The following is a 12,787-nucleotide window of genomic DNA, read 5'->3' on the forward strand; positions in this document are numbered from 1 at the left end:
TCCTTAATTGTGTAATCTTATTTTATGCCGTAGTTGTAGAATATTTCCATGTAATCTTGTATTCTTTCCATGTTAATGTTTGTACTATATATTGTACAACTACGATGAATAGAATAATCAGAAAATTACTCCACAATTGTGTTTATTTTCATGGTATCAGAGCCACCTTCAATCTCTTTTTCTTAAACTCTAGGAATTGAGAAAGGAGAAGCCCATAGAATGTTTTTAGAGCAAACTTTCTCAAGACTTGGAAGTGAGGAGTAGGTGTGAAACCATGATGAGAGAGAAAGAGGGTTCAAGGCCCCTTTCTCTTAAGTGAAGGGGTGTATTTATAGGCAAGAGCCAAGGATTTTGAATTCAAATGGTGAAGTTTTTTTCTGGGCGGGCCAGAAGTGCCTTATCAGCTTAACCAACTTGTAGTTGTAGCTCAAGTGGGCGTGACCGACAGCTAGCTGAGCCAATCAGAACTTTACCTGAAATGCCGTGCGGTTAACCTCATGACCTCGTGCGGCATAATGGATTCTATTATGCGGTGCGGTGTAGAAGTGTTATGAGCGGTATTATAGGTGCTTTTGGCTTGGGCTGAAGGAGTCCTTTGTCCAAGCTCTCAAAGGTATTGTTTCTTTTATTTCATCATCGGAATGTTCAAAAACCCTCTGAGGTCCAGATTGGGGTGTCTACAAACACAAAACAAAGCCCTAACGATGTGGTGACACTCCTTTTGTAAATAGTTAACTTTAACAGGTGGTATGTTTCTATGTGAAACGCATACATTGAGCCACATTGTTCTGTATGAAAACTACGTGTGAATTTTCGGTTTGTTTATCATCAGTCTTCAAGGAAAAAACGCTAAGAGTGATATCGCGTGCTTGAAGCTTACCACCGTACTCCAAGAATCTTAAACGCGAACATAGTTTATACTTGTGGGATTCTCTAGCTCTTGCTCTTGAAGATGATTAAAGTTGAAAATGAAAGAAGTGAAATATCAACTTTTTTTGCATCAAAGTTGATAGTCTCTATCTTCTTTTTCACAGTAACATATTCTATTCCCTAGCTGATTTTTTTTTTTTTTTTTTTGATAGGCTCTTTTCCCTAGCTGATTGGAAGGCACTGGATGTCCCAAGCTGATAAATATCTTGTTTGGTTTAAATTAAATGTCTTCCACTTATGAGCTAAAAGCAAAATAGCAACAACATACAATTAGCAGAATTTTAGTAACCATCATTTTCGATTTTATGGTCTCTATCTTCTTTTTTCACAGTGGCAACATAGTGTTGGCAGAACTGTGGTTGCATCCCATCACTTCAACACTAAAATCAATCAGAACCAAACATTGTACACAATTATGTAGTCATTCAAATCAGGCATCGATAAGATGACATATACGGATATGCTATCATCAGTAGAACATATCACTATATTTGGATGATGCATGATGCAAAAAAAGAAGTGGAATACATGGCCAAATTTGCAGGAACTTTTGTCCTTTTCTTCAGTTTCACTGCTGGATGCTGTGATCTCCGCTTTGGGACCGGATGCTGTGGCTACTTCCGAAAGGGACCTGCGTCACATCCAAGTGCTTTTCTTTCTCCAACATCTGGCAAAACGTGTGGTAATGTTATAGCAAGGGAATCAATGCTTATAGCAACAAGGTTACCTCTTCCTTTTATGAGGTTATACACATGTGACATTTCTTCATTCTGTATGCCCCTGAAGCTGGAAAAAATGTGATGGACAGTAGCCAAATTGCTCACCGACCGAGTTGTTGTCAAAAGAGCCTCTGACAGATTATTGTGTTCAGCTGTTGTAGTACATCATACATGGCTGGACCACAGGTGACCAAGTGCTTCCCAACTCCTAGCCCCCACCCTTCCCAAAACTCTGTTGAAAACACTGATCATGCATTGCTAAGTGGTATGGACAGAGAAACGACATAGACATGCCAACACACTGATTTCAAAAAAAAAAAAAGAAGATGCGACACGTCAGGGACGCATTGATGATAAATATCTTACTTAAACACATGTTGTATATGTGGACATTTTATACAGAGATCATGAATAGTATAACATCACAGTAGGTGAATTAAGAAGACCATTCAAATATTCCATAACCTATAAGACCAAGTGGTGTATGGAAACGCATGTCTTAAATCATTGGATGAGTGCATTTTATGTGCTCCTAAGTGATGGAAATGTACATCCCAGATTCCCAAATGTCCGAAGAGTGTAGAGTTCTACAAAATTCAAACAAATACTAAGACGCAATTGGATGAGTGTGTGTCTGTGCTTTTGAGATGCATTGTTAAGCATAAAAATGTACTGCTTGATTGTACAGTGCGCAACCGTTTATGAAACGAGAGATGAAAGGTCGATACGAACAATAAATTGATGCAAGATGATGATTCTCCTTCCAAGTGCTGCAACTCAAATTAGATACTCACAGAGGAGGAGGTTGCTCAACTTTCTTGGAAGCAGCATAAGTTAATGAGTTCGAAGTTTGGGCTTTGTTGCGGAAGACCTCCCCACAAAAACAACGCAACGATATCAATGCCCACATGATCCCCAATCAATGGGGGTAGGGGTGGGGAAAGAGTGGCCGCAGACCTAAATTTTAACGATGTATGCACACAGTAATTGCTTTCGGAAAGTTTTACCACTAAAACAGCAGTCCTTTTGTACCTCAAAAAATCGAGAAACTCTGGGGAGATTACGCCATGGAACCATGGCCCCAAGTCACAGCCGTAATGCATAAGAGAGGCCATGCCTAGAGTACGCCTAAAGACCCGCTTCAATATTTCTGTGCTCATTACTTTGCTTCCTTCATTCAAAATCCAGAGCATCAATAGTGCAAAACATCTCTCCAAATATTTGTTCTGTTATCACTTGTTGGCATTGAGATTATAACCCAAGTTCTAATAGAACTTTGTACTTCACAAAGCGAGACAGTCGCAACAACCGTGGGCGTAGCCCTAATTGGGTGAAGCCACGTAAATCTTTGTAAGCTATTCAGGTTTTCTTATTGAATGATCTGCTTGCAATTACTAGGCTTTCATCCATTTCTGTATGATTCTTATGTGATTATTCTTCGATTCGTTCTTTATGTATCTATATCAATTTGTATCATCATCGATCCTGGTTAGGGTTCTGCATGTCCCTCACCAGTTAGGGCAGGTATCCAAGAGTTCCTTGTCTCGATTAAAAAAGAACCTTAACACCTAACCAAGCATTCTGTAGTAAAATTTTCTTCTAGTTCATTCCAATCAGGTCACCACCGTCCCCCTCACCACCCGATACCATCTTTCCCACCACCGCCACCCCCTAATGCCACCATGAATATACTGTTCCCACCGTCGCCTCATTTTGTACCGCAACCACATCTCACCAACTGCAGCAATCAGTTGATAACTACCTGTGTTAAATCCCCACTACCTCCACCTATTTTGCTATTCTTTGCAGGCTTGTTCCTGACGTAGACAAGGAATCAAAAATAGAACCCCCTTTTCATGGGTAAGTTTATTATAATCTGAGGTTTATTAGATAGATTTTGACCGGCAATTGAATTGGCATCTAAAAAAACCATTCATTTCATTATTCTATGGACAAAAGGAATATGAATCCCAGGATCCTGATGTTCCTGGGAATATCAGGCACACTTATTCCATCAATTGTGAGGCGTACACCCCTAAAGTTGCTAAAACATCTCAATAGAATACTATAACAACTCAATATAATACAATAACAAGGTTTTTTTTTTTTTTAGGTACAACGGTAAGGGGTGTGCGGACCAACTAACTTCGTACCTCATAATCCCCTCCCCGGTCCAGTAGAAGGCAAGTCATTCACACCGGAACAAGAGAATTTACAAGAAATTCAAAACAACTGGACTAACCCTTGAGGCTAATACTATAACATGGTTTGTAACACTTGCACTTTTTTGGAGACGCATAATTAATAACTGATGAATCAAATTGCACAATCACAAAGCAAAAGAGTCCAGAAAATCTTGCAAAGTTAACTTGAATCAACTTTTTTTTAAATCGAAAATTAAAAACTCAGAATAATCCAGAAAGCAACAAATTGACACATTCTGAATAGAGGAAGGAAGGAATTATACGGGCTGCAACAACAATTCTTCTACAAGGATACAATCATATATCAATGAAATATAAAATGTTCCAAAAAAAACCTAATTCTAATGCGTATTGGATGTTGATACTCTTGATTTGATTCTCAAAACCATCTAATTTAAACCTATACAATAATAATTATGATTTAATGGAAGCTACCACAAAATTTACCACCATGCCACTTCTCAGGATGTACGTCACCGCCGAAACACTATTCTACATACTCCTTAGACCAAGTGATTCTAACCTACTCCTTGATATCTGAAGACAGAATGACCAACAAAACCCTGATGCAAAAATCATGGTGAAAATGTGGGCTCATGTGATAGAAGTTTCTTCAGAGTTTCATAGGTCATGAAAGCGATTCCTACACCGGGAACAACCTTGTAGTATTCGGGCAAAATTCCTCTGTACAAGCCACGCAGGCCTTCAGTGCGGAATATATGCTTAAATGTACCAAAAAGTCCAGTTTTATACACACGGGCTTGCCCAGCAGCACCTTCCAACTGCATTCTTCGCCTGACAAGATCCAAAGGGAATGTCGCTGCAAGAATTTAATTAAGCAGATATTAAGGTAACGAACAAATATAAGAATCAATTATTCCAGAGGTTTATCAAAGGATTGTGACAGGAACATAAGTTATGCAGTATTTTTTTTGCAAATCAAAAAAGAAAACATAAGTTACGCCATTCTAATTGAGTTTGTTGTGAAAATAATTCCTAGCAAAATCTATATCTTATGCAGCAGTCATATGGTTCACCGTATAAAGAGCAAACCCATGTTAAATTTAAGTTATAAGCAAGTGGAGGACATGAAATCCCTCCGTCCCAATTTAATTGCCCATGACCCCTCATACGTTAGTGGGTGGGGTGGTAAACTTAGATTGCGCCCACCTCCTCTTAAGACCGGGAGAATCCAACTTCTTAAGGAAATTCAACCATTGCACTAAAGCTTCAACTGTCCAAAAAATGGCTTCATTTCAAAAGAGAACGTGCAAAAAGGAAATTTATAGGTCTAGGTTAAAGAAGTGGACAAACAATTTGGGATGAAGAGAGTAGCATTTTTGCATAACTAATCCACAGTGAAGAATGGACAAGAGGCAAGGTCGTAGGGTGTATATACACACCTGTTGATGATGCAATGCCAGAAAGACTACCACAAGCAAGGCTAACCATGGCAGTAGTATCTTCAGGCCTAATGTCAAGATGCTAAAAATGTCAGAAAATCGTACATCAGAACACCACCAAGGAGCCAACAGATATAGCTTCACATATGACATGCCGGATTTTGATAGAAAGAACTATGGTGTTCTCACCTTTGAGAATGCCAATAAGACCTCGATGACTCGTAGACAGAAAAGCTTATTGCTATACTGGGTCCAACCCCCTGCATCACAAAGATTATCCAAACTCCAAAGTGAGGAGTCAAGGAAAGGCAGAGCTAAGTATGCACAGAAACACAACGGAAAGCTTACCAGCAATGTCGCCCCGAGACCTTTATACAGGCCCCAATAACCTTCATCTCTGCAAATAGTATGAATCGTGTGCCATATTCCTCGATAATAAGTTGTATTTGTCTGCATAGTTTACTCTAAATGAGCTCAAACAGAGTAAGAGAAATGAATTTAATCAACTAAGAACCTTAAAAGGATATCCGAAACACAAACCGCTGAAAAAGGAGGGGAAAAGCCAAAAAACAAAACAAAATGGAGATAATTTGGCGGAAAGAACTTCCTTTAGGTAATAGCGAGATTGTCTTCAAGAAACCTGTGCATGTTACAATAGCTTCGAACCACAGGATCCGAGCAAGGTTCTCCACCATGAAAGTCAGAGCACATTACATAGCATCGCTGGGCAAAAGCGACTCCAAAAGGTACATCGTAAGAAATCTTTAATGACCAGAAGTTTTAACGGCTAAAAACAACTCACTCATTTTATGATCGACTCAACAATTTAACCCGCACTGCTGTTTACAACAACCGATTTTCTTCTAATTTCCTTGCAATTGTTTATCTAAAGGAACACATATAAAAATGCATGAAGTACAAAGTATACTGAAAATATAAGTGAACTTCATGCATTTGGTCCTTCTGTCCAGAAATGTTGTCGAAATTGGATGCTGATGAAAAGTACATAGTTATGAAGCAAATGCCAACAAACACCTTAGCAAAGTATCATACAGCACACTTAAGAAAATCAATTAGGAAACTCGGAACATATCGATTAGGCAACTGGCAAGTTATTATAAACTGAAAATTGTATCTGATCACGAAACTTTCCTAATTTTACCTGTGCTGCAAGGCGTGTTCTGACAAGATCCAATGGATAAGTGGCAGAGGCAGCTGTTATTCCTGCTAACCCACCACCAACGAAGTGCGCAAAAACATCTGCACTAGTACTACCCCTATGACTTTCCAATCCGGGAACTGATTTCAGAAACTGCACAAGGACAGGACAAGATAATTGACGCTGCTTCTATGAAATGACATGGTATTTTTTTAACACAAAAAGGTAGTTTAACGCAGAGTAATTTTCACTGACACTTTTGTAGCGCTCATAAGCATAGAAGTTGACAGCAGAATAAGGAAGACGATGAACAATTGTAACTAAGTTTCCTTTCCAAAATGCTCTAAAGCCTTCTTCATTAACAATACGCAAAGCCTCGCGCCATATGCTAGGATTGCTCAATGCTGCAGCTTCCGATTGCATGCCTTGCACCTATTAAGAAGAGAGGTTCGGATGGTGGGGAAATCCAAAAATACCCAATAAATCGAGATGCAATAAAACCAAATGTCATATGTAAAAGCAACGTACTTCAAATGTATTCTTTCTTTATTTTCTTTTGATTGACTTACATACATATACACCAAACTGACCGGTAAAAAATTATAGACCACAAATGATTGGAACCTCTCAATTTTTAAACAATTTAAGCAAAAATCTTGGAATTCCCGAAGGTTGTACTTGTTTCCAAAAAATTATACAAGCTATAAATAGTATGATGAGGCAAACTGAAGCAACAGAGCCCCTAAAAATTCATCTAGGTTAAAAGAGAGGGGAGAAGCAGAAAAGGAAAACAGGGGTTTCAGTGCTCATACAAAAGTGGAGTATCTCTGCATTACAATAAAATCTGCAATCTGAAGCCCAAATTGCTGACCTAAACTATACTCTTTCCACATGTTCAAAACCTAAAGTAAAACAAACAGAAGTCTCTTTGAGCTTCAAGTCCCAATTTCAATTCTTCTTTCTTGTCTTTATTCTTTCCGATCTAAACAATACACAAGTTGAATTACCCATGATCAGCCGTGCTTTCACCCACCCCTACTTTTTTACCCTTAAAATAAGTCCAACAAAAAAGACCCTTTCAATTTTTACTTTATGCCCCCGAAAGATCAGGGCTGGCCCTGCAAATAAGTGAGAAACAGGCAAAAAAAGACAGAAGGAAAATAAACAAAAGAAGGGGGAAAACTTACCTGGAAGAGAATGGTGAGGCGAGCAAGGGGAGCCGTACAGGTCTTGCTAAAAGCGCCGGCAATGCCGCCGGCGAGGAGCTGCGGCACCGTGCCTATCTGAGCAGACGGCTTCTTCGGGTGGTGCTGGCGGTGGTGCGGCTGCAAGAACTTGCTCGTGCCGCCGCCATCAACCGCCTCTCCGCTGGAGACGCAGGCCCGGGCTTCCATTTTCTGAAGCGGTCTTCCCTCGATCGAACTTTATCTCCTTCGGTTTGACTCGAAACCCTAGAATACGGAATCACGTGGGAGAAACTTCGGGGGTGATTTTCAAAGTCATTTTCGTTGGAGAGGTCCAGGTTTTGGAAGAGACGATAAACCCTAGTAAAACCCCTACGGTATATAAATTGAAAACTAGACTTTGTGGACGGTTTGGGTTTTTACTACTAGTATTTCAACACTTCAACTTTTAGGGGTTAAAATTGTAGGACACGTGGGTGCGGATTAAACCGACGTAGGGCAGACGATCTGGTCGTCTATTTCAGCATCACAGCGCTGTAGTGCAGTTGATCCGGTCGCCCATTTCGGTAATTGAGCTTAAATCGCCGAGATGAATGGCCGAATCGACCATCATACGCCTCTTTGGCGCGGGGTTGAACCATAGGCACCCTGAATCCGAAAATTTCAATGAGGTGTTGTCATTTGTAACGGTCCCATTTTGAGTTTAAAAACTTAAATCGTGTTTATCCACCACATAATTTGAGCCCAATATAAATTGAATGACCCGTATTTATTCGAAAGGCCAAGCCTTGTAAGTGGCGAGTCATTCAATTGTCTATTAAGATTCAACTCTTTTTCTGTTTATGCAATATGGGACTCAACGTTCACACATGTTCTTAACATTTTTCTTTTCTAAAGCGTGGTTTGAATGTTTTTTTTTTCCTCTGTCTTAAGAATTTCATTGATAACGTGGTTTGAATGTTTGAACCGCCAAGTACTATGAAAATGACCCAAAGGTGAGTCACATTTTGAATTGATTTACCTCTAATCTACTAGTAGTAAACGATCAGGTGGACCATGGACCGCCGCGTTGGCTTTGTTTGCTTAACAGGCAACAAAGTTGCGCAATTGCACTTGACTACCGCTTATTTCGGCTAAATAAGCTAAGGTAGTTTATTTTTTTGTTATTATTTAAAAAAAAAATTACATTAGTTAGTTTTTCATTGATTTTTTGGAGATTATTATTTTGTCATGACGAGAGGAATCTAAAAATTAAAAAATAACGATCAAGATCTATTTTTTTAATAAAGACGAAAATAAGTCAATAAGCCTATTTTTTCATCTTTATTAAAAAAAATTAGATTTTGATCATAATTTTTTTTACTTTTTAGATTCCTCTCGTCATGACGAAGCAATAATCCTCAAAAAAATCGACGAAAAACTAATAAATACGAAAAAAAATTTGAATAGGGACAAAAAAATAAGTCACCTTGGCTTATTTAGCCGAAATAAGCCTACTGTAGACACCCCATTCTGGACTGTCCGGATAATGTCATTTGTCGATCTTTTATTTCCCCAATGATGATTATAGTCGAAAACAGTTTAAGGACAAAGGTGTGGTTGAGCTTTGAGCATCCCGAACCTCTCTCAAAAACCTTTCAAACCCTTCAAACCAGAGCCAAACAGCCCCAGCAGAACCCAATTGGCATACGCCAGTGTCCGGGAGGCGTACACCAGTCGCCTGCCACGTGTCAGTCATCGACCAGTGGCCCATCTTTTACTGGCGCACGCCAGTTCATAGTGGCGCACGCCAGTCAAACCCAGTCAAATCAACTTTATTCAGCAACTTGGGCGGGACTTTTGTGCCACCCTGACGTCGGCTACAGTTCCCCTGATGATTACATTCGGCAGGGATGTTCCCCCACTCTCCTACATTTACCCTATCACCCTTTCTTCTCTCTCAAGCTTTCCCTCCAAAAACCAACCAATCCAACCAGCCATTACTTGGCTGGTTACACCCCTCTCTCCTCTATATATACTCCCCCCTCACACTCTTGCAAAGGGTTACCAAGTTCACAAAGGGTTGGCCTCATTAAGAAGTAGAAGCTCCCTCCTTCCTCCTTTCTTGCTCTCTATCCCTTTTTCTTCCATTGAAAGAGAAAAGAAAACAGCCCACTTCCACACACTCTGCTGACATCCAGCCACCATCTAAGCTTCCATCTCCAAGCTTTAAAGTTCAATACCACCTTCAATCCTCAAACAAAAAGGTATACCACCTTTGTGTCCCTTTCTGTTTTTGGCCCCTGAGGGGAACCAGTGAGGCCCAGGCTAGTAAGTAATACTAGTCCTGGCCTCAAACTGGCAAAATACGACAAACGTATGAGGTGATACATGGCGCACGCCAGTAACCATATGCCGTACGCCAGTCATGGTAGAACGAGCACTACTGGCGTGGGGATCATGGATCGTCATTCCTCTTATTTTATCTTTCTGTCAGTCACCCTTGCATGCTAAATAACCAGTTTACCGCTTTCTGTATATTTAGAACTGTTTAGATGCAGTAGTTAATACTCGCTTCTTATCCGCTCAAAAGGCCCCTGGGATCCTTCTGGTCATGCTCCAGAGCCCAGATGATGCAAAAGCCAAGCACTGGATTAGGGTGTAACGTGCGTACGACAGTCCATGACTGGCGTACGGCAGTTAAAGCTAGGATCCAGTGGCTGGCCCTTTGCATCTTAGTTCAATCCTGGCCTCCTTTCTGTCCCCACATTGTTTAGGGGGTTTCCTGTCTATTTTCATGGCTTCAAGCCATCTCATCTGTCTGTAAATGTATATATCCTGCTTATTTAACTGCATGGTTTGTCCTGGGTGTGCGCTGGTCCCTTTCCAGAGCCCAGAGGATTGCAAATAGGGACTGTGAAGCTTAACAAGTGGAGTACGCCAGTTATGAGGTGGCGTGCGCATGTACAATCAGCATGCAGTGGCTCGGCCAGTGCATGCTGACGGAACCTGCTTACGTTCCTTCAGGGCAGCGTACTTCAGTTTATTCAAGCTACTCAGTACTTGTTCTCAATCTATGTTTAGCATTGCAATCAAAATCATCCATAAACATTTTGTCGCCTAATTGCAACTTGTTAAAGTTTTAACCCCCCATTAACTGTTCCCCCGCCCTAACTGGCTAAAAAATGATCAAATGAGAGAAAAATGCAAATGTTTTATAAAACGCCCGAGTAGAGACCGATCTCCGGATTGGGCGAGAGGGGTGCCATAAAACCCTTCCCCTCTCGTAACATGGCTCCCGAACCTCAGATATCGAAGGTGACGACGGACCGGTCTACGCCTTTTCAAAATCAAACAAGCGTGGCAAACGTTTTTCGAGTTCGGTTCCTTGGGTGCTCCTACCGCTAAAACCCGAGTGGCGACTCCGAATCGAGGCGTTTCGCCGCGCTCTTCCAACAAAAAGGGCCGCGCCCAATTTTACGAATAAAATTTCCGGGGGCGCGTGCCCACAACTGCAGTTTGCTCGGGATGCTCAGTGCTTGTTCTCAATCTATACTTAGCATCGCAATCAAATCATTCATAATCATTTTGTCACATAAACTGCAATTTGTTACCGCTTTCGACCCCATTAACTGTTCCCCCGCCCTAACTGGCTAAAGAATGATCAAATGAGAGAAAAATGCAAGCGCTTTTACAAAATGCCCGAGTAGAGACCGATCTCCGGATTGGGCGAGAGGGGTGCCATAAAACCCTTCCCCTCTCGTAACCTGGCTCCCGAACCTCAGATATCGAAGGTGACGACGGACCGGTCTATGCCTTTTTCAAATTCAAACAAACGTGGCAAAAACGTTTTCGAGTTCGGTTCCTTGGGTGTTCCTACCGCTAAAACCCGAGTGGCGACTCCGAATCGAGGCGTTTCGCCGCGCATTTTCAAAGGAGGGCCGCGCCCAGTCTTCAAAAAGGGAACCCAAAAGATCGAGCGATTTTCGGGGCGCGTGCCCACAGTGGCGACTCCGCTGGGGACATTGCGTTGATTGATATTTGGCGATTAATACATAATTGAACAATTTTCAAAAGCTTGTCAAAACAGTACGCTTCGCGCTACTGAAGAACGGAATGGTAACGTAACAGGATCTCAGCATCCGACCAATCCGAACTGGGGCTTTTACTATTGTTCTCTTGTGTAGTTTTCTACAAGTATCAATTAACAAAAGTGAGCCAAGCTTCAAAAGGCATTTGTTTTCAAAAGCGTTGCATTTTTCTCTCATTGAATCATTCTTCGGCATTCTCCGTTCGTATCGATGGTTGGTCAGCCCCGTTGAGGTGTTTTGGGTAACCGGCACAGTTTACTGGAGCCCGGGGTCCTCGAACGCCCAACAACCTTGGACGATGATGAGTCGTACTACCGTCCGACCATTGCTTTGCTCCACGCGTTGCAATGGGAGGTATATCGCGGCTCTAGTCAGAGGAACCCCTTTAAGCCAAAACCGGCCTCTACAGCGTTTACAAAGCACTAGAACCTTTCAACATAAGACAGGAACCCGCAGGGTAGGATTACTTGTTTCTAACCCCATATCCTGTCTATGTGTTACCGCTTTCCTTATCGCATGCTTGTACATTCATTCGTGACCGTTTTTGCGTAGGAGCATGCTAGGGCGGCTTCTAGGATATCTTTTGTCGAGTCTGTCTTGCGCCCGTTCGGCATTGCCTTGGACCGATGACGAGTCGTGCATCTCGATGTTGCACGTTATCAAAAATTTTCAAGTCCTTAATCAATGAGACTTCGGGAAATCAATACTTTCTAAGTCTTTATCTAACGCCCGATCGAGGTTTCAAACTGAAAAGCTAGGAACAACGGAGAGGATGTCGTGATGCTTACACCGCTCAGGCTCCAGCACAGTGCTGCTTATGCCACTTTGGTTACAGTATCACGCCATCTACACCGAGTCATTCCGAGCTCAAAACTTTGAAACTTCGAGAAGGGAAAAGTCAAAGGCTTAGGCTGTTTTGGCATCTCTTAGTGACAGTCGATTCAATCAAGGATACACCGTCGAAAAGAAAATCCGAGGAAATTAGGCAACTGTCCGAGTATCGTAGGGCAGACTCTCTCTAGCTCTAGAGTCTAGGAGGACACCGACGACAATGACATGCGCATTGCATTCCTTCAAATTCTTTCAAAAGCTTGCTGCAGGAACGCCACTGAGTTCTC

At 41.5% G+C, this 12,787-nt stretch overlaps 1 protein-coding gene across 5 annotated transcripts; it reads right to left on the minus strand.

The window, feature by feature from the left end:
• Window positions 1-4,086: 4,086 nt before the first annotated feature.
• On the minus strand, window positions 4,087-7,986 carry LOC131326455 (uncharacterized). Of its 5 annotated transcripts, none has more exons than XM_058359245.1 (7): window positions 7,603-7,985; window positions 6,671-6,847; window positions 6,419-6,568; window positions 5,605-5,706; window positions 5,446-5,516; window positions 5,257-5,324; window positions 4,087-4,648 (listed from the first exon to the last, which is right to left on the minus strand). In XM_058359245.1, exons 1-7 carry the CDS (start codon window positions 7,807-7,809, stop codon window positions 4,497-4,499), a joined length of 927 nt encoding a protein of 308 aa, XP_058215228.1. In that variant the 5' UTR covers window positions 7,810-7,985; the 3' UTR covers window positions 4,087-4,496. The 5 variants fall into 5 exon arrangements, with proteins under 5 accessions (XP_058215228.1, XP_058215227.1, XP_058215226.1 ...); XM_058359244.1 differs by having other exon boundaries at window positions 4,087-4,673; window positions 5,257-5,338; XM_058359243.1 differs by having other exon boundaries at window positions 4,087-4,673; window positions 7,603-7,983.
• Window positions 7,987-12,787: the final 4,801 nt, after the last annotated feature.

Source organism: Rhododendron vialii, chromosome 5a (assembly GCF_030253575.1).
Source record: "Rhododendron vialii isolate Sample 1 chromosome 5a, ASM3025357v1".
Classification (NCBI taxonomy): domain Eukaryota; kingdom Viridiplantae; phylum Streptophyta; class Magnoliopsida; order Ericales; family Ericaceae; genus Rhododendron; species Rhododendron vialii.

Coding starts and splice junctions, on each gene's coding strand:
- LOC131326455 (XM_058359243.1), bottom strand. CDS start 7,809: ATGGAAGCCCGGGCCTGCGTCTCCAGCGGAGAGGCGGTTGATGGCGGC. Junction 6,848..7,602: donor GCCTCACCATTCTCTTCCAG/GTAAGTTTTCCC, acceptor TCTTCTTAATAG/GTGCAAGGCATGCAATCGGA. Junction 5,325..5,445: donor TCTTATTGGCATTCTCAAAG/GTGAGAACACCA, acceptor TCTTGACATTAG/GCCTGAAGATACTACTGCCA.